Source organism: Neurospora crassa, linkage group VI (assembly GCF_000182925.2).
Source record: "Neurospora crassa OR74A linkage group VI, whole genome shotgun sequence".
Lineage (NCBI taxonomy): Eukaryota > Fungi > Ascomycota > Sordariomycetes > Sordariales > Sordariaceae > Neurospora > Neurospora crassa.
The window spans coordinates 3682728-3702417 of record NC_026506.1 but is presented as its reverse complement, the minus strand read 5'-3'; the positions used below and the strand labels follow the sequence as shown (position 1 = coordinate 3702417).

The window sequence follows — 19690 nt, the reverse complement described above, 5'->3', positions numbered from 1 at the left end:
TCGTGGGAACGAACGCTGTGATCGTCACTGGGCGGTCGTCGATCGTCGAACTCTCATAGGGCGAGATACCGCCAGCTGGTGCAGGCGACCTGTAGGCTGGCCGCTGTGGCCCGGGTCGGCGCAATACAAGGTCTTTGGTGCGAAGTTATCTTGACGTTGCTCTCAATTGGGTTCCCGGGTGTTGTTCAGCCTTTTCTTTTGTCGTTGTACGTCCAACTTCAGCTGAGCTAGGGTTTTTACTACCTGCTTTGAACCTGAAAGGGAATAGGTAGTGATAGCCCACTTTTGAATGCTTTGTGCTTGAGATGCCTGTGCTAGTGACTAAGCGGACGATTCTCGTTGGAGCCTATGTCGTGGTGCGAGGCTCTGTCGTTAGGTAACTTTGGGCATTGCGTTGTTCTTTCGTGAATCCCCCACGTCTCTTTCAGCCTCAACTGGGTGGTAATGGTTTGCGGCTCTAAGATATCTCTAAACGCTTTGATGGGTCCGGTGTTTCCTTGGTCGAGCAAACTCAACCGCAATCGGCTTCCTGTTGCTGATCCTGAAACCATGAGCGGCAATGGCCGCAAAGTATTGGTTATGTTGCAACCATGCACCAGGGGCAGCGGATCCTTGGGCATAGGTAGCTCCCTGCACTGCGCACGGGGTTCCACGTTGTCGTCCTCCCGGGCCGCTTTCCCGTTACAGTCAGCTGCAGTGGTGGATGATCAGTGATCCGCCCGGCACTGGATGATCCGCTAGGTAACTAGGGAATTCCATCCTCTAGTGGGCGATGCTACTTTGGCTCGGCTAAGGTAACCTCTTCAAACCCCCCGGAGGCGGGATTCCCTCCAACCACCACTGGCCAAGTGTAGAGGAGGTCGAATGGCGGCCGGGCAGTAGGAGCGGGTCCATTCTGGTAGGAACTGCGCGATAGTCAGGTTTTCCAGCGTCGGATCAAAGAGATCCCGATATCGGTGAGTCTTGGTGTCAGCCGAATGGCAAGGGAACTGTGGGAGTAAAGGCAGCAGTTGCCTCAGTCACCAGATAATACCCTGGCATGGTTCAGCTGCATCAAAAACCCCACTACCTGAGTCTCAACCCGTTGTTGCCTACGCCTTTCTCTTCTTTCATTACAACCCACCGTCACCACTTCCAAATGACGCGCACAAGAAGAACCAGGGAGCCTTCCCCTATCCCATCGGGACGTTCGCTGCGACAAACCCTCATACTTGAAATGCAGACAACCTGCCAGCGCAGTGGCCCCCAGAGTCGTCCCCTGTATACGATGTCAGCCAAGTGCGTGCGATGCCATGGGGATTGCAGAGAAGATATCATCGTGAGCATAAGCATGGTAATCTGCCGGTCGTCACTCGAAATGACTCGTCTGGCCAATGAAGTGACAGTGAAGACCACCATCATGATTCAACTGGTTGCATGTGCGACTCAGAACAACCTCTACCACAACAGCATTGCTCGGTTGGGTGACGATAGAAATGCCTGATGGGAAATCATGGGTTCCTCATCAGGCACCTCCTACCCCGTTCAAGCGGCAAATGAGGTACAAGATCAAGTACGCATGTGCGGCGGTAAGGTCGTACTCGATCCAAACTCAATGAAGCCTAATCCATTCCCGAGTTTGCCCACGCTCTTTGACTGCTTCGTCCCATCGACTCCGGACGACGTATCCAACAGCGACTCGGGACATTATGTGAGGCTTTGAGGGTTGTCGGTACAGCCACATGACGAGCACCATGTCTGGATTGGCATCCACCAAGGCCAGGAACTCCGGGGAGAAGTTGCCTCGCCGACTATATCTGTTCAAATACACGACGTTTTGAACATGTTCGAGGGAAAAGTCCAGGCGACCAAAAGCAAGTAGCTCTACGTTGGTGGCAATGCCCATGTTGGGGGCTGCTGGTAAGAACTCATCAGGGAAGAAGGGCTGTAGCGTCCCGGAGTCGATCCTCATCTCCCCAATAAGCTCATCATCGTCCATGTCTTCCGATGCTTCAAGCGAGGCAAAGATGGAGCAAAAGTAAACTTGACCGGACGCTTGCAAGGCATGGTCGCGTTCTCGGAGCCGAATTGGAAAGCTGCAGATTGTACCTCTGAAAACCAATTCGGTTTTCTCGGCTATGGCAAGGTCCTGCTGCCAGCGCTCTTGAGGAGTGACGATGCGCCGACGCAAAGTCGGTGGAGGATTGTCTCCTGAATGGTGGTGACAAGGCTCCTTCCCTGGTGCTCGAAGCATCTGTTGTGCAACCCTCGCTATTGTTGAGTCTACTTGGAGGTAGGGGATGAACCTTGGCGATGTCCGCACAGCATCAATAAACCAGTCCAAAGTAAGTTCTATGTTGAGACCGTCCAGTCTCCCGAGAGGATAAGAGATTGGGCCCGTCCACGAAGCCCAAGACCAAGATGGAATACTTTCACAACGTCGCCTGCTTAGGACACCATTTGGTTGCCACATCAGAGCTGCCCCCAAGTAGGACAGGGGAAGGCCAGCGATCGCCATCCCTAGGCCGTCAGCTATGTACATTGTGTACATTCCCAGTGACGCCTTCAGGATGTCTTTATCATGCGTGAAGTTTCTTGTTGAGAGCCTTTCGACCATGGAGACATAAGTTGCCGAGGCTTTTTGGGCATTGCCTCCAACCTCCATGGCCAAACCCAAACCTTTGGGGTCTTCATCCCGAAGGCAGCGTTGATATTGCTCAGGCGAAACGCTTTCATCCAGAGGCAGGTCCTCGTTCCAGTTTCCATGTGCACAGCTGAAGTATGTCCTCTCTGGAGTAAAGAAGATGAACCGATCAGAGCACGTTATTTCTTGAAGAGTCCATCCTCTTGTTGCCCATGTTGATGATGCGACGACTTCTTTGAACTCGGGCCTGTCTAGGCAGAAGCGTAGGCCTCCAATCGTATGGTACTTGTTCGATAACTGATTCGGATTTATGTGCAGGATAGAGTGCCGCGCGTTGTCTCCGACGGCGGCAACAATTGTAAGGCTAGCCTGGGCGTAGATGACGTGCATCGATCCTATTTGAGTGACTGTATCCTCAGTTGAGTCTTGTTCTATGCAGAGGCTATCAATCCAGATGTATCGATAGCCTAAGAACTTGGTAACTTCAATGGCATCCAGGATGGTCTGTGGAAGCTTTATGGCGGGATCCCGGAAGGCGTCTTTCTCGCATAGGGTTCTGAGGTTTGGGCTTTGCAGGGTGAAGAACGGATCTCTTCCCCATACATAGCTGAGAGCGACGTATTCGACTTGTTGAAGGTCCACATGGCCGTTGATACCAGGACTAGTGGGTACTAATCTCATATCGACGACGTCAATCAGCCTGCTCGGGGCCGCCTGCAAAGCTTCTGTATCTGGTATCGCTGACTGATTGCATCTGTCATGGTTTTTGCGGCAGTTTTCGAGACAACGCTTCATTAAGTCCATGTCCCGTGTATCCCGGTCGAGTGGCTGCGGTATCATCAGTGTAGCCTCTGGTTTTTGGGTATCGACCATCATCGTTCGGTAGTCTTCAGGGTGCAAAAACAGCTGAAATTCGTTATCGTCCACGTCTTCGGAGTCCGTCAAGGAAAGCCAGAGTGACATGGCGCCGTAATCACAAACAGCGTCGACGGAAATCTGAAGTATCAGGTCCTCAGGATCGAATATCTCAAAGTCATTCGATATCGATGAGCTTGAGCTGGCCATTGAACTTGTTTTGGAGACGGTGGTGCTTCCCATTGACTTCAAAGCTTCCCTGATTGTGTCAAGGGTAATGAGCGTCTCCTCAACCAATGGTATTGACCTCATTGCGTGATAGAGATGCCTCTCTTTGACCCGTAAGATGAGACGAAGGACGAGTGAGCAGAAACTGCACTCGTGGTAGCTGGAAAAGACATGGTCGATAGTTGCAAGTCTAATGTTGCCGGTCGAGTCGCGGCTTCCGGGATGGAAGTCTGACTTGTCGGTTGAGTTGAGTATCTCGTCTAGGCGCAGGGATATGGGATGGCAAGTTTGACAGAGACTGTTGGGGACCGAAGCAAATATCAGACTGCCCAAAGCAGCGAGGGTGCGCTTGAAGTCTTCAATGCTGAGTTGATACGTGGACATGGTGGTTGCTCGTCAGCCGTAGGTCGTCAGGGGCTGATTTGAAGCTTCACAACTCGAGATGATGACTGGAACATATTTCATATCAGCTTCCGGGTCATCTCGAGAGGATCTATGATATATGCGAGTCGGGCGCTCACCTACCTCTAGCTGCTAGCGGGTGCTGACCACTGATGGCAGTGTAACCTCCAGTGCTTGACTGCGCCGCATTCCGCTTCTTCAGCGACCCAAACGGGATAGCGACATTCATCATTAGTTCCTGTAACAGTGCAGCTGGTGGTCGTTCCTGACGTTGATCTCCGTCGTAGAACCTCTCGTCTGCAAACTGATTTATGATTTGGATTCTGCAAAGGGTTGTCTTTGCTCTCTTGTGAGGAAGCGGAAAGCCCGAAATTGGGAATCCGTGAGCGCTGCCCCGGCAAGGCGAATGCGGGGTAACAAGACAATCCAACGCCGACAACGGAGAATGGCCATGATGGAGTTTTGAGAAGATCAACCAGGTGTCTTCGACAGGATAGGAGACTGGAGTGGCGATTACCGATACGTGACAAGACTGGAGGAAAGGAGAGGAAGAGGGATCATTAGGAATGAGAAGCCCACTGCAGCCATATCTGGTTGTGGGTGCTGCTCACACTGGCGGCAGGAACTATGGCATCCCATGGTGTGCACCTGCATTCAAGTTGCCCGCAATCAATCAAAGTTCACTGCAACGGAATGAACATTCTTCCATCGTCCCTTCCACCTTTACGGCAACCCAACACTCAACCCTCCAACCGCAGCCTCGGGCAAATCCCCGCCAAGACCTGCCGGTGTCTCGAAACTCTCCCCCATACCGCCTTTCACGCCCGTGATCTGCTTCAACGTCGGCCTGCCCTCCTTGACCTCCCTCTCCTCAAACTCAAAGATGCGGTAATCGCCATTGTTGAACCACCACCCCGTCACTCCCGCCCTGAGGAACCCCGAATGACTGACAGCGACAACCGCTTTGCCGTCCTCCATCTCGGGCCACACCTTGGCCTCGATCTCCTTCAACACGTCCTCTCCTCTTTGCATGATTGACTCCTTGGTGTACCAGTACTTTTTGGCCTCTTCCGAATCACGGCTCTTGTTCGGCCAGACTTGGTCGACTCTTGTAAAGTCTACCTGTGGAAAGTCCTTGGAGAGCTCCTCGATGGATGAACCAGTGTCGCAGGGCTTGTCGCTGTTCTCTTGCCAGCCAGCGTTGGCGATGATGGGGATGTTGTGCTCCTTGGCGTAGTTGCCGAAGGAAAGAAGGGCCGTTTCGAGGGTGCGGCGCATGGGGGAAACAATGATGAGGCTGATTTGGTACTTATTGGGCACCTCAGTCTTGAAAAAGTGGTCACGGAGGGAGCTGCATTGCGTCCTGCCGAGCTCCGAGAGACAGGGATCGTGGATGGAATAGTCTCGTGGTAAGAGTTAGCAGGTGAGAACTTGAAAGACAAGAGTGGCACAAGTGAGACTTATTGTCGACGTTGTGGAGGGCCTGAGCGTGGCGGACTAGGATGAGTGTTGGTGGCATGATGATGTTGTGATCGACTTGGTGATGGCTTCAACGGCGATTCAGGGGGAAGTAAACAAAGGGTCCAAATGGGTGGAGCCAAGGGTTGGTTGGACGTTCTTTGACGGTCGAAACCAAGCTTGAGGATGACCGGATATTCGAAATACAGAAAGATGCACCAGATTATAAGCAAAGTGGTCCTGTATTAGCAAGACACTTGTAGTTTCAAGTTCCCTCGTGATGATGACTGATGAGGCCGGGAGCTGTCTCACTGCGCCACCCAGTGCGTAACCGTTGGCGATCACCCTCGCTGTGGCAGCTCGTTGGTAAGGCGAGACCCACTGTTAAACAGGGCGAAATCCGCTGAAAGCCTGAAACAGCCGCCCGCGATGGAGCAACTCGTGAAAAGGTGGGACCAGCCGTCACCATTCGTCCAATCACAGAAACGAAAAGGACACTGCAGTGACCGCGTTGCCAGCCGCGAGCACAGCAACCGCATCTCCAACTAACTACATCATCATCACCGTGTTTATTTGTTGGATTGTTTAACACAAACACCAGACCATTGGCCATCAAGATGAATGTCGACGAGCTGTTTCAGGTACGTAATCTCTTTTGAGTTACCTGTCACTGACAAGTACTAATGGCAATTCCCTCCAGAAAGCGGGAGTTCCCAGCAAACGCAAGCTGGATCCCATTCGCGATCCGAACGAAATCTACAAGTCCGCCAAATTATCTTCCAACGGCAGCCGACACGCGCAGGTAGAAGACGGAGACGACATAGAAGCGGGTCCAGCACCGCCTCCTGAAGATGGAGAAGACGATGGCGACTACGGCCCCTCAGCACCACCAGTCGAAGATGACGGCGACGATGAAGAAGGTCGATTCTTTGGCGGTGGCATAACCGCCCAGGAGAAGGAGATTCTCGATTTCATGGACAACAACACCGCCGCCCCAGCCGACGACCTCTTGACAACAGACAAGATCGACCTCTCCTGGCTAAAGAAAACCGCACTCAACTTCGAGAAGCGCATCACGCGCAACGCCGAGCTCCGCGCCCGCCACGAAGACGATCCCTCGAAATTCATCGACTCGGAAGCCGACCTCGACGCCTCCATCAAGGCTCTCTCCATCCTCTCCGAGCACCCAGAACTCTACGCCGACTTTGCCCGTCTCGGCTGCGTCTCTAGCCTTGTTTCCCTCCTCGCCCACGAGAACACCGACATTGCCATTGACGCCGTCGAAATTATCAACGAGCTAACGGACGAAGACGTCGCTGCCTCCGACGAGCAGTTCTCCGCGCTAACCGACGCCCTTCTCGAAGCCGATCTGCTCGGGCTCCTAGTCAGCAACTTCTCCCGCCTAGACGAACAACAAGAAGCCGACCGCACAGGCGTCTACCATGCTTTGTCGATAATCGAAAACCTCTGCTCCCGCCGCGAGACCGCCGACCAAATCGGCAAACACACCGAACTCCTCGAATGGCTGCTCTCCCGCGCCAAAAAGTCCGAATCTCCCACTGTCTCACAAAACAAGCAATACGCCGCCGAGATCCTCGCCATCTTGGTGCAATCCTCCCCCGCCAACCGCCGCCGCTTGGCCTCCGACGAGCTCAACGCCGTCGACACCCTCCTGACGCTCATCGCCCCCTACCGCCGCCGCGACCCCGAGCGCGGCTCCTTCGAAGAAGAGTACATGGAAAACCTCTTTGAGTGCTTGACCTGCCTAGTCGACGACCCCCTCGGCAAAACCAAGTTCGTCGAAGCCGAAGGCGTCGAACTCTGCCTGCTCATCCTCTCCTCCGCCGACATCAAAGGAAAGCTCTCCAAGCCCGCCTGCCTACGACTCCTCGACCACGCGGCCTCTTTCTCCTCGGAAGTCTGTCTCAAGATCGTCGAAGCCGGCGGTCTCAAAACGCTCTTCACCCTCTTCATGTCCGGAGACAAGTCGTCCGACAGTACCAAGAAGAAAAACAAAGGCGGCAAGACACCAACACTATCAAAACAAGACACCGAACACCTGCTGGGTATCTTTGCTTCCATGCTTCGCCATCTACCTGCAACTTCTTCTTCACCTCCATCTTCATCAGTCACAGACGACTCGGAAACAAGCGGCGCAGAACGGATCCGCCTCCTCGCCAAATTCGTAGAAAAGAACTACGCCAAGACCTCCAAGCTCATTCGACTTCGTCGCGAGTACGCCGCGCGCGTCAGCCAAGTAGACGAAGCCATCAAGGCCGACGCAGCTTCCAGTCCAGAACAATTTGACGAAGACGAGGCCTTTTCTCGTAGACTGGACGCCGGACTGTTCTGCCTACAGACGATTGACGTGATACTAGCATGGTTGATTGCTGAAGATACGGGATGTCGGGCAAAGATCAGGGAATTGTTGAAGGATCGGGATGAGGACTTTGGAGTGCTGGCGAGGACGTTGAGGGAGCAGATGGCGGGGGTGGATTCGGAGACGGAGGAAGGGAGGGATACGGGGGAGATGTTGAAGGCGCTGTTGGAGTTTTTGGAGTAGTTCTTTTCGTGACTGAAAAAGGGGGATGTAGAAGGGGATGTAGAAGGACATGTTGAATAGGTTGAGAAAAGGGAAATAGTGAGTGAGTGAGTGAGTGAGTGAGTAAGTAATGACCAAGTAGCCATAAAGATACCATTGAGCTAGGCTAGGCTCTTTCATACTACCAGGTTGCGCTGTCCGGGCTTTACAGACCTTGTCCTTTGGTTATTGAAAACTGTGGATTTTGGCGATTCCAGTTGTCTATAGTACTTTGAGACATGGTCTGGTCTAATTCGAACCCTTAAACGCAAACCACGTAACCATAACCGTAGGATAGTGATACCAAATCACAAACTCAACTTCATAATCTCCGTCTAACAACCTAACATGCCTTCATGACAGAAAAACGGCGCGGCCTCCCCTTTCGTCGTTTACCATAACGGGCCAGCCCAGGCCAATCCAACATCATCCGCCAATCCAACATCATCCCCATCGTCGCCCCATCACCTTCCATTCCTGTTTGTTCCAACCAGGTACAGTTACTGCCCTTAGTGAGCAGCCATGGCCTCAGGAGAAGGGGTAAACACGGCATGCAACAAATCCTTAATAACCTGCTCGCGGTTCTTGTTGCCGGCCTCCTTGATCTCGCGAATCCGCGCCTCGGCTTCGGCGTTGGCTTCCTCTTGGGCGGCTTGGTTTCCTTGTGTGTGCTGTTATTGTACAGATAATGTAGGTTTAGTATGTACGTTTTCCTTGCATTGTTTCCTGTTGATGGTTTGTGGATGTGGGAAAATAAAAAAAACAGGGGGATAGAGGGAGAAGGGGTGGGGGGATAAGCAGGAAGAAGGGACAGAAGGGGAGGAAACATACCTCGGCTTCAAACTTCTTGAACTCGGCCTCCTTTTGTGCCTTGTACGCTTCTATCTCCTTCTTGGCTTCGTCGCGCGCTTCGCGGACGCGCTTTGTGCGGTCTGTTCCATTTGTTTTGTTTTCGTTAGCCTACTACCTTGCCGGTCTAGGTCATAAGTGACGGTAGGTCATCCGTCTGCCTGCTGTCTCCGTGTTTCCGGCCTCTTGTTACAGTTGTACAATGATTTGCCCCATCGACAGGACCTCATTTACGTCGATGGCGCAGGAACGTCGAGTGATCTTGGGTAGGGGTATCGGGTATATCGGGTGAGGTCGTTGGTTTCTGGGATGCAATACGTACACTCTCTAGCTATACCCCCGAACCATCATACCAAGCGTTAGCAACTATTATATCAAGACGTACGTTTCTTTCCGACGCATGCATCATCGACAATTACAATGCAATGGGGAAAGGAGAACATACCCTTCTGAACAATCTTGGTAGCTTCCCTCTCAGCCTATATAGTAACACCCACGCAGCAGTGTCAGCCAGTCTGTCATATCATGTCATGTCGAATCCCACCGCAGCAGCATCAAACACCCCCTCCCCTTCCTCCAACACATCCATCTTTTCATGGCCAACTGAAGATCTACCGAGGTAGTTTGGCTTTGCAAAGTCCAGTCCCCAAGAAGGAAGCTAGATCAATGGTTCGTCCATCCGTCGTAAGGCGTGCGGGGGTACCCTATCGTAGGGAAGAAGTGTGGGTGTTGGTATACGTGAAGATGGGGACGGAGACGTACATCGAGAAGAAGCTGGATACCCGCTGACTTTTGGGCCGACTATTTCCAACCATCCATCCCGTTAGCTTTTCGTTATTCTTTCTTATGTTGGCGTCGTCGGTGCGGACGAAGATGCTATGCTAGCTGGGAACGAACCATGGTGATAGCTGTAGAGGTAGATAGAGGTGGTAGTCGGAGCTAGGTAGAGGTAGCGGTGCTAATCGCTTCGGAGTTCGGAGGCTGAAGCAATCGCGATTAGGAGGTGGAGATGGTATCGGTCGTAGTGAGTCGAGTATAGGTATGGATTGTTGGTCTTGTTGTTCGTGTCAGTCGTAATATCGTGATGTTGATGCGGCCCGTCGATGATTCGATACGCTGCGATGCGATGCGATGATGGTCGACGGGACCTGAGGTCAAGTGGGTTGTTGGCGTTGGCCGTTGGCGGGCGTCGTCGTAGCCCGGTACCGCTACCTCCCCCGCTAGGAGGCGCGCCTGCACAGCGCTACAGTGGCCGCCCGCAGCCGCTGTCCGCTGCAGCGGGACACTTTGGTTCGAGGTTGGTAGCAGACGGAGGCAGCGTGAACAGCTGGGCTCTGATGTCACCTTGGTTTGCCTGCCGCGGCAGCTGTGACAGCTCCAGAGGCAGTTCTCCGCCAAATTCAGTCGGTGAGCAGCGGCAGAATAGTTGCCCGCCCGTTCGTTCTCCGTCATCCCGTCGAGGCCGTTCCTCGTCTGATCTTGATCATAGAGGTAGCTTCCATTGCGCCGGTGTTGGCTACAGCTTCACCTTCTACTTTCTTTCACGGGTTTCTTCTTTTTTTCTTCCTGTCTTTTACTTCTCGAGGGGGAAAAAAGAAAAGAAAAGAAAAGAAAAGCAACCATGTCCCGCGCCTCCAAGCTCACCCTCCTCGGCACCTCCGCCTTTGCGCTCGGCACCGTCGCCCTGGTGCATTGGCAGCAACAAGCCGAGAAGGAGGTTCGTTTTGTCATCTCCCTTCCCCTTCATTCTCCCAAAATTTCCCCCTCTTTCCAGACCCACCTCTTCTCTGCTCTACTCCTGTTTTCTCGTCCGGCCTGAACAACACTGACATCAACATCAAACAGGCAATGCACGCCGGCGTCATCCGCGACATGGAACAACAACGAATCAAGCGTGAGCGCCAGCTCGATTTCGAAATGCAGCGCGAGCTCGAGAACGAGTACAAGAAACTCCAGACTGTTCGCGATGTCACAGATCAGATGGACCCGGTACCTACGAAACCTAACGCCCTAACGGCAGGACTGCCGAGGCCGAGTGCGGCGGGTAGTATACCTGTTGGAGGGGCCATTGGGACAGGGACAGGGACGGGGGAGAAATGAGGAGGAGGTGTGGTAGCTGAGAGGGAAAAAAGAAAGAGATAAAGAGGAGGGACTGGCTATACCGATGGTCCGCTCGTTGACTACGAGCTAGAGAGGGGAGGAGGTTCCGACCCAGCGGACCCAAAGTGAGGACAGCGAGGTACACCTGGGCTACCTATAGAGAGTCAAGAAGACGAGCAGAAACGCCGCCTTCTTTCCTAGCTAGCGAGCGGTGCCTTTTCCGAAGGCCAAGAGGTACGCTTGTCGGCGTACGGATAGCCAGATGGTGCGGCTGCCCTCATGGCTTTATCTGGTAGACCGACGTGCTCAATATGTCGGTCTTGACTGTTTACGGGGATGAGCTTGGCGGCTTCCTTCAGGGTGGAAGTCTGCGGCTGGAATCCTTGAGGGACAGCAGTCATAAACTGTATAACACTTGTATTATTACGTCTCTGCTTGGAAGCAGACTGGCATCTTGTACTTATTATTGTATTGGACATTCATAAGGAATTGTTTCGAGGGTACTTGATGTGTATGTGCCTCCAATGTCAAGTTTGCGAACACACCAGGATAGTGATATTTTTTGATAAATGTATAGTAAGTAGTAACTTTGCGCGTGAAAACTGAGCCACTCCCTCTTCCCTCGCAAATGCGCACAGAGACAGCCTGGATAACTTTGCGAAACTTGCTTGCAAATTGCAATCTTCAATCATTGAACGCCAGAACGACCATTTCTATGCAACTTTTTGTCTCTCTCATTGTCGTCCTTCTTGATTCCTCATTCCTTCCGTCTCCTTTGGATCCCACAGCACATCTACCAGCCCCAGCATGTAAAGAAAGAACCGCTTCTCTTTTGCCAGTGCCTATAAATGCCATGCCATGTACAAGGACCATGATAAGAAAAAACCGTGATATTATAACCGAGCCTTTCCGCACCAACCAACCCCCCGGGGAACCCACGACTACCCTTAACGAACCGAGATGCCGGACCGGCTGGTGAACAAGCGCGAGGCAATGTTCATCGACATGAGCTCCTGGAACAGAAGCTTGGCCGCGTAGGGCATGTGGACCTGGGCGATCTTGGTCTTGTTCTTGCAAGGACGGCATTCGAACGATTGCTTGGTGAGGTTTCTGCAGACGAACTGTTAGCATCACACGGACCCATCAAAAGGGAAGAGGAGGTACATACGCAATGGGAGTCATGAGACCGCAAATCTCGCAAATGTGCACTCTAAAAGCATCCGAAACCTCGAACAATCTCTCCTTCAAGAAGGCAGCGGCACCGTGAGCAATCATACAGTCACGTTCCATTTCACCGAAACGGAGACCACCGTCTCTGGCACGACCTTCGACGGGCTGACGAGTCATGATCTGCACCGGACCACGAGCACGAGCGTGGATCTTGTCGTCCACCATATGCCTCAAACGCTGGTAGTACGTAGGACCGAAGAACACCTGGGCGCGAAGCTTCTTGCCGGTATGGCCGTGGTACATGATTTCAAAGCCACGGGATTGGTAGCCGTGCTCGCGGAGGAGGTTGGAGACGGAATCGACCGTGACATCCGTGAAGGGGGTGGCATCACCCTCCATGCCCTTGAGCGCACCGACCTTGGACAGCAGACACTCGATCAAATGGGCAATTGTCATACGCGAAGGAATGGCGTGAGGGTTGATGATAATATCAGGCGTGATACCCTCGGCGGTAAACGGCATATCCTCTTGACGGTAAGTAACACCAATGGTACCCTTTTGACCGTGACGAGACGCAAACTTATCACCAATCTGGGGAATCTTTGTCGTACGAACCCTGACCTTTACGTAGCGCAAACCATCCTGGTTGGTTGTAAAGGCCACGGAATCGACGATACCACTCTCCGTGCTGCGCAGCGGCGTGGACGCGTCGCGCTTGACGTGCTGAGCCGTGCGCTGGCCAAGTTCTTGGTTATCGGGGTTGATGGGAGATGTCTTGCCGATGATGATGTCGTCACCGGTGACTCTTATGCCAGGAGCAATGATACCATCATTCTCAAGCTTGTCGTACGTGCCGTGCTTGGGCCGCAGGGTGTTGCTTCTATCTGGCTTCTCAAATTGCTCCACGATGTTGATGCCGACACGCTTCTCGCAATCCGTGTAGGAACGGAAGAAAAGACTGCGGAAGATACCACGGTCGATACTGCTCTGGTTCATAATGACGGAATCTTCCTGGTTGTAACCAGAGTAACAAGCGATGGCAACAATGGCGTTCTGACCGGCAGGAAGCTCACGGAACTTGAGATATTCCATAGAGCGGGTGGTCGCCAGTGGTTTTTGAGGGTAGTAAAGAATGTTGGCCATGGTATCCATACGTCGGGAGTAGTTGGTAAGGAAGAAGCCCATAGCTTGCTTACCCATGGCAGACTGGTAAGTGTTTCTGGGCGACTGGTTGTGATCGGGGAAAGGAATGATACTGGCGCAGATACCGAGAAGCATACTGGGGTGAATCTCGCAGTGCGTGTACATGTGTGTTGTCGGGTTGAATTTTGTCTTGATACGGCTATTGCCACGGTTGGCGGCGTCGTCCTCAAACTCGCGACCCTTGAACTTGTGCTGACGGTAAGTGTCCAGATCTTCTGGCGTCATGCAGATCATGGCCGTCTCTTCCTCCTCGGCGTCGAGGTATTCGATAGCACCTGACTCGAGCAGGCCTTGCCAGCCAAAGTAATCCTCATGGTATTTGCCAAGCTCCTTATCCTGCTCAAGGCGCCTGATATGCTCCTTGGTAAGGATGAGCTGACCCTTTTCGACACCGGATTCGCTGTTGTCTTCTTGCTCGACAACAAACAACGGCCTCATGACTCTACCGGCATCCGAGAAAATCTTGAACTCTCTGTCACGGATGTCGCGAACCAGCGAAACCTCGAACGAAATGATGTTCTTGCGTCTGAGGTTCTGGACAAGAGTGACGAGATGCTTGGGATCTTGATGGACACCAACCCAGGTACCGTTGACGAACACCTTGGTGGCGTTGGGATACCGCAAAGGCTCGTACTCCTCCAACACTTCCATGTTTCGGGCAATCATGAACTCGATGATGGGATCGGCCAGTGTACCCACCGAGACGAAGCACATCAGAGACAAGTTCTTGACCAGACCGCAAGCCTGACCTTCTGGCGTTTCTGCTGGGCAGACCAAACCCCAGTGTGTATTGTGCAGCTGACGAGGCTTGGCGAGCTTACCGTCACGACCAATGGGCGTGTTTGTACGACGCAAATGCGACAGGGTCGACGAGAATGTGTATCTGTTCAAGACCTGGGACACACCAGCAGTCGAGGACATGGCCTTCTTCTGGTCACCCCAGTTACCAGTGGCAAGCGAGTACTTGAGACCGTTGGTAAGGGTGGAGGCCTTGATACCGAGGGCCAGGGAGAAGTGCTTGTTGGTATCAACGCAGCGCTTCATGTAGCCCATGAGATCCTGAGTCAGGCGTCTCACGATGCCACGGAAAAGCTTGGCCAGCAGAGGACCAGCCAAGTCCAGGCGCTTCTTACCAAAGTGATCACGATCATCGGTATCTCTGCGGCCAAGGACACACTGGAGCAGCTTGTGAACCATGTAGCCAAGGAAGAAGGCCTTTCTGGTTTCGCAACCTTCAGCCTGAGAGATATGGGGTAGCAGTTCCTTCTGGAGCATCTCCTTAGCAGCCTTGATACGGCCGTTGCGGTTTATTCCGGTGCTGCCGTTACCACGCTTGCCAATGTAATCCAGAGCGACCTCACGGTCCTGAATGCAGAAGGCTTCCTCAATGCAGGGACGAAGGGCTTCGAGCATTTGACTGTCGCGGCGGTCGTAGCAGATGTGGTTGAGGATATCCTCGTCCGAGACAACTCCCAAAGCACGGAACACAATGGCGAGAGAGACCTCCTCCTTGACGTAGGGCAGGGTGACGCTCACAGTGTTGGCCAAACGACCCTTGTTCTGGTCAGCCTTTGTGTGCAGCCTCATCTGGAGGGAGGAAATGAGACGGGAGCCCTTCTCGAGAGCACTGCGGATCTCGGCCTGGTACGAGACGCTGCCACCAGGAGGCTTCTTAAAGACCTGGACAATGTTGGCGGCAGAGCGCTCTTGGGCAATCAAAACCTTTTCACTACCGTTGATGATAAAGTAGCCACCCTGGTCGTAAGGACACTCGTTGAGGGTGAACAAGGACTCGTCGTCCTCCATGTAAAGGTGGCAGATCTTGGACTTGACCATGATAGGGATCTTGCCAAGGAAGAGATAGCCCTTGAGGTTTTCCGGGTTAATCTTGTCGTCCTTGGGTGGTTCTGGTGGCGCACTCTCCTCCTCGATCCAGCGCAGAGCAGTCGGGTGCTCGCCGGTGCGGGCCATGTGGTCGTGCTCGTCATCGGTCAGCTGGTTGAGGGGCTTCTTTTCGCTGACGGCGATACGGGCGCGCTTGGTGACCTTGCAGTAGATGGGAGCCGAGTAGGTCAAGTTGCGGTCACGGCATTCGTACGGGAGAAGACTAATAGTCTCGCCCGTGGCTTCGGTGAGGGTCGGCCTGGAAATGATGATCTCTCCGAAATGAACGTCGTATCTGCGCAAAATGATCTCTCTGCCCTCGTCGTCGCCTGGGCTTGGGTGGTCCAAGGTAAGATCGGCATACTCGTCTATTAGAGATTGCACTGTGTCTGTTGTAAACTCGTTGAAAGAATCGATCTGCTGGGACACGAGGCCCTTGAGGTCGAAGTAGGAAGAGATGACCTCCCACGAATCCTCGGGCGTGATGGCGTTGGGGTCGGAACCGTCATCTTCGTCGTCGAAAGTGGAGAGGTTCTCGTAGTTGTCATCATTGTCGTATGTGTCTCCATAGCCGCCATAGCTCTGGCTGCCGTCCTTTGCGTAGGCGGCCATCTTGCAAATCAGCAAGGCGAGCGGTGCAGGTGGTTTGGTGAACGGGCGAGAGGATGGTTGTCGAGCGGGCTGAGGGCTGGCTGAACAAGTGATCGATGAATCGGGAATGGATCCTGAAAGGTGGCGGTCGGTGGCGGGGTATGTGAATGAAAGGTCCGACCGGGAATCGGCAGGCACTAGACTAGGCGGTAACGCGACGACAGCGTCTGGTCTGGCTGCTGTTGGGGTATCCGGGGTCGATTAAAAAAGAAGATAACGGTCGGTCGATTGAGAAAAGCAAAATGGGTATCGCGGCTCGGGTTAGCCGGCGGTAGGTGGTGGTAGATGGCCGAGGATCACTCAGTCGCCCATCTACAGCTCGTCACTTTTTTCGGATTTTCCTTGTCGATGTCGGAACGCGACGTTGCACCCTCTTTGCCGCTTCAAAGAGATGCAAATGAACGGATCGAGTCGATGGATGCCGACTTGTGCGAGAATGGATGCAGCGCAACAGAAACGTCGACGGCGGCTGCAGGGAGTGGCGGGGTGAGAGGACAACACGCGCGGAGGAGGTCGCGATGTTGGTTGAGGAGGTGGTGATGGTGGTTTGGGGAAAGTGGCCGAACGCCAGCGAGGGACGGACGGAGAGTGCCACTCCAAAATCCCAAACCGACAGACAAGGTCCGACTGGGCTACAAGGCAGGCCAGACGTGGTTGCTGCTGGCAAAGCACAGACTGAACAAAGTCCAAGCTCCAGGCGGCGAGGCCAAAAGTGGATCTTGAACCGGCCAGTTCGTCAAGCTGATTGGTTGGATTGCAGCTTTACTAATGCAACATAACGTCCATTCACCCAAGTCCCCGCCAAATCCGGCCGGCAACGATGGAGGTCAAAGGCCCAGGCTCCCAGGTCAAACGTCGGCCGGCGACAGCTCACAGCAGGCGCAGCATTTACATCTGCCTGGTATAGCGAAACTTTGTTTGGGGGCCACTTCTCTATACATTCGACGTTTTTTTAAGCCCTTTCAACTCCTCTTCCCAACGCTATCTCTGGCCATTTCGACTCCTGTCTCTCTCGGACATGTTTTGGACCTCGCTACATTTTTGTTTTGAATTATCTTTAGGACTTTCCGCCGGCCTTACAAAGGTCGGAGTGTCTTGTTTGAAGTACCGAGCTAACAAACATCCAACATGGACCGTGCGTTGAGGTTATCAACCTCGAGAGAGAGATAAGAACACCATCCCAGCAACTCATCAGGCAGATGCAATGAAAGCACTCGCCTTGCTTCGATCAAACCCTTCAGAACCTACCATCCTTTGCTGCCAATCCCATGGAGGACAACTACCATGAGCACCATTGCAACTGGGGAATAATATGAGCGTCGCCGAGAAAATGCTATCCACCCATTTCAACGTTCAGCAACACCAAAAAGCCAAATGCACTGATGTACGCCGTTAGAGGGCCCCCGCTGAAGGGCGAAATCAGCACGGGCACGATCTGGACCGTAGCTGCGATTGCTGCAACGCCAACATGAGTCTGATAGGTCTTCTTTGCGGGCGCCGTTTGTGTGTTGACGAGGGCAGAGGCCGGTTGATCAGGATCGGTGTTGTTGAAGGCTTCTCATGGGCCTGTGGGGATGCTTGTTCTCCGTACTCGATTCATCCTGCGCCGATGGTATTGGAAGCGATGGTACCTCCAATCGCTTAGAAACTTTGGTAGCAGACTTGCGTGGTCTTTGCATTCTACTCTACAATGTGCTGGTAGCCCAAGGTCTTGCCTGAGGGTTTTGAGCCGCGTTCGAAGGGCTCCGTCGGAAGATGGGTCTTGATTCGGTACTTGACTCAAGGATATGACGAAAGGGCTGTTATACAAACACACCTCCATGGATCCGGAACATAACCTCTAAGCCACAGGATCATTTTCTCAGGTTCTGGTCTGGACAGAGTCAAGTGTGACGTGGGCTACCGTGCAGCTGAGATTCTTAAGCATGTTACATTTCTCTATCATCATGAGTATATCCTCTTACAAAACGCTGACACCCAGGACAAAGGGGATCTCACACATGCGTGACATTTCACCAGCTCCGCCACGACTTTGTTATACAGAAATGTCGTGCTACGCCTCGGTCACAGAGAGTTTAAGAGGACACAGTCAGTCATCCGCCACACCCGCAACCTCGTGTCCAGTATCCTCTCACAGGCATTCGTCAACCCCATCTGATGGGTATGAGGAGAGTGCTGATGGACGAGCAAACCTCCATACGAGGGACCCCAATCCAACGACGAGAACAACATCCGAACCATACATCTAGAAAATGAGGACACAGCGCGGGCACTCCATCATGTTGCCAAACTTGGACGTTCGTGGGGGAAATGTCAAGAAGAAAAGGGACGAGCAGAGGATTGTTAGCGGGCGATTATTTGCCGGCTACCGGTATGCAGGCGAAAACTTGTAAGCCTCGATGGTAGAGGGGCCAGAGCTGTCACTACTCCATAGCTTTCACGGACGGGAGCTCCTATTGGGGTGTTATTCTGTTTGATTTGATGGTAGCAAGGTATGTACTTTCCCTTCAATCTCGACCTGTATATTACACTCACTTTGTGATCGAAGAGCTGTCACTACAGTACAGTATCATGAGATGAGTGTGTCCCGACACAGTTGCTATTTGCAACTCAGTCAGCGGGAGTTGCGCTTAAGACCTGAGGATGCTCCTGCGTGCCCTGGGCAGCCAATTCGATAAGATAACGATCACGATAAGACTATATTCTGTGTCAAGAAAAGGTAGGAGCATCCGGCCGTTTGTCCAACCACACTTTCCGTCATGCCCGCGTCCACCTGCCATTGTTCAAGGCAACTTGACCTCATTTCCTTTGACCGATCGCCAGTTCTTTCCTCAAACAACTTATTACATGGCAGCTACGGAGGCTGAAACTGCAAAGACCAATCAACGAGAGACATTGGATCCCCCCAATTACTTAGTACCAGGCTCTCACTCGACTTGAAGTGCACTGCGGCTCTTACAGCGAGGTGGAGAGGCAAGCGCGCCCACACCCGACATCCAAGTCGACAACACCTCCCTCGGGCAACACTTTGAGTCCTTCCATCAACACTCGGATTCAATAGCCCAAATGGGCTGCCACGATCTTTCCCCAACTCGGATCCTTAGAGGAAGTGCTTTACAGTATTGCCTTGAATTGGGCTGAGGTGTTCAAGAACTACACGACGATTCATTCTCCGTACGTCATGGAAACTATGCATCGCCAAGCCAAGGCTCCCAATCCGCGGCGGCAAATCCATGGCCTTATGGGGTAAGCTCTCCGTCGGGAAACACCGTCAAGGAACGCGCTCCGCAGTTCCGCGTTTAAATGGAGTACTGATGCTCGGCTAGGGTAGCATCGCTGTCTTTATGGAGGGTTCACGTCCCGGGATATCAGCCACTCGCCATCTTCGATTGTACCCGGAGACTCAGAACCTGTTCTTCGGAGCCCAGATCTGCCCCTCGCTACCGGCCATAATACTCGGGATCTGCTGTACCCCAGACATCCTCATTCACCAACTCGGATTACCGGTACCACCCAGCGTAACTATCCCTACGTCTATACCTGCGCTCAGCACCGTGTTCCTTGCAGTTCCGTGGCCAGCCTGCCGTGTTGGGGAAACGTTTGTCATGATTTCGAGCGCCAGAAACCGCCATTGTTTGAGCCACCCGGCTGCCCACATATCCAGGATTTGTGCCCGGTCCAGGAGA

General features: G+C 53.0%; 6 protein-coding genes across 6 annotated transcripts; 2 read left to right on the top strand and 4 right to left on the bottom strand.

Annotated features, from left to right (window-relative positions):
• Positions 1 to 1579: 1579 nt before the first annotated feature.
• On the bottom strand, positions 1580 to 4507 carry NCU05115 (hypothetical protein). Its single transcript, XM_952008.2, has 2 exons — positions 4232 to 4507; positions 1580 to 4155 (listed from the first exon to the last, which is right to left on the bottom strand). Exon 2 carries the CDS (start codon positions 4088 to 4090, stop codon positions 1592 to 1594), a length of 2499 nt encoding a protein of 832 aa, XP_957101.2. The 5' UTR covers positions 4091 to 4155; positions 4232 to 4507; the 3' UTR covers positions 1580 to 1591.
• Positions 4508 to 4678: 171 nt separating this feature from the next.
• Positions 4679 to 5751, bottom strand: NCU05116 (phosphoglycerate mutase). Its single transcript, XM_952009.2, has 2 exons — positions 5573 to 5751; positions 4679 to 5514 (listed from the first exon to the last, which is right to left on the bottom strand). The coding sequence occupies exon 2, from the start codon at positions 5384 to 5386 to the stop codon at positions 4832 to 4834; it is 555 nt and encodes a 184-aa protein (XP_957102.1). The 5' UTR covers positions 5387 to 5514; positions 5573 to 5751; the 3' UTR covers positions 4679 to 4831.
• Positions 5752 to 6114: 363 nt separating this feature from the next.
• Positions 6115 to 8317, top strand: NCU05117 (DUF1716 domain-containing protein). The gene is made up of 2 exons (XM_952010.2): positions 6115 to 6207; positions 6267 to 8317. Exons 1-2 carry the CDS (start codon positions 6184 to 6186, stop codon positions 8127 to 8129), a joined length of 1887 nt encoding a protein of 628 aa, XP_957103.1. The 5' UTR covers positions 6115 to 6183; the 3' UTR covers positions 8130 to 8317.
• vma-10 (vacuolar membrane ATPase-10) lies at positions 8256 to 10282 on the bottom strand. The gene is made up of 6 exons (XM_952011.3): positions 9894 to 10282; positions 9759 to 9797; positions 9442 to 9475; positions 9319 to 9327; positions 8979 to 9079; positions 8256 to 8818 (listed from the first exon to the last, which is right to left on the bottom strand). The coding sequence occupies exons 1-6, from the start codon at positions 9894 to 9896 to the stop codon at positions 8657 to 8659; spliced, it is 348 nt and encodes a 115-aa protein (XP_957104.1). The 5' UTR covers positions 9897 to 10282; the 3' UTR covers positions 8256 to 8656.
• A 177-nt stretch (positions 10283 to 10459) lies between these two features.
• NCU05119 (hypothetical protein) lies at positions 10460 to 11635 on the top strand. The gene is made up of 2 exons (XM_952012.2): positions 10460 to 10713; positions 10842 to 11635. Exons 1-2 carry the CDS (start codon positions 10618 to 10620, stop codon positions 11094 to 11096), a joined length of 351 nt encoding a protein of 116 aa, XP_957105.1. The 5' UTR covers positions 10460 to 10617; the 3' UTR covers positions 11097 to 11635.
• Positions 11592 to 16609, bottom strand: NCU05120 (DNA-dependent RNA polymerase II RPB140). The gene is made up of 2 exons (XM_952013.3): positions 12265 to 16609; positions 11592 to 12206 (listed from the first exon to the last, which is right to left on the bottom strand). Exons 1-2 carry the CDS (start codon positions 15963 to 15965, stop codon positions 12044 to 12046), a joined length of 3864 nt encoding a protein of 1287 aa, XP_957106.3. The 5' UTR covers positions 15966 to 16609; the 3' UTR covers positions 11592 to 12043.
• Positions 16610 to 19690: the final 3081 nt, after the last annotated feature.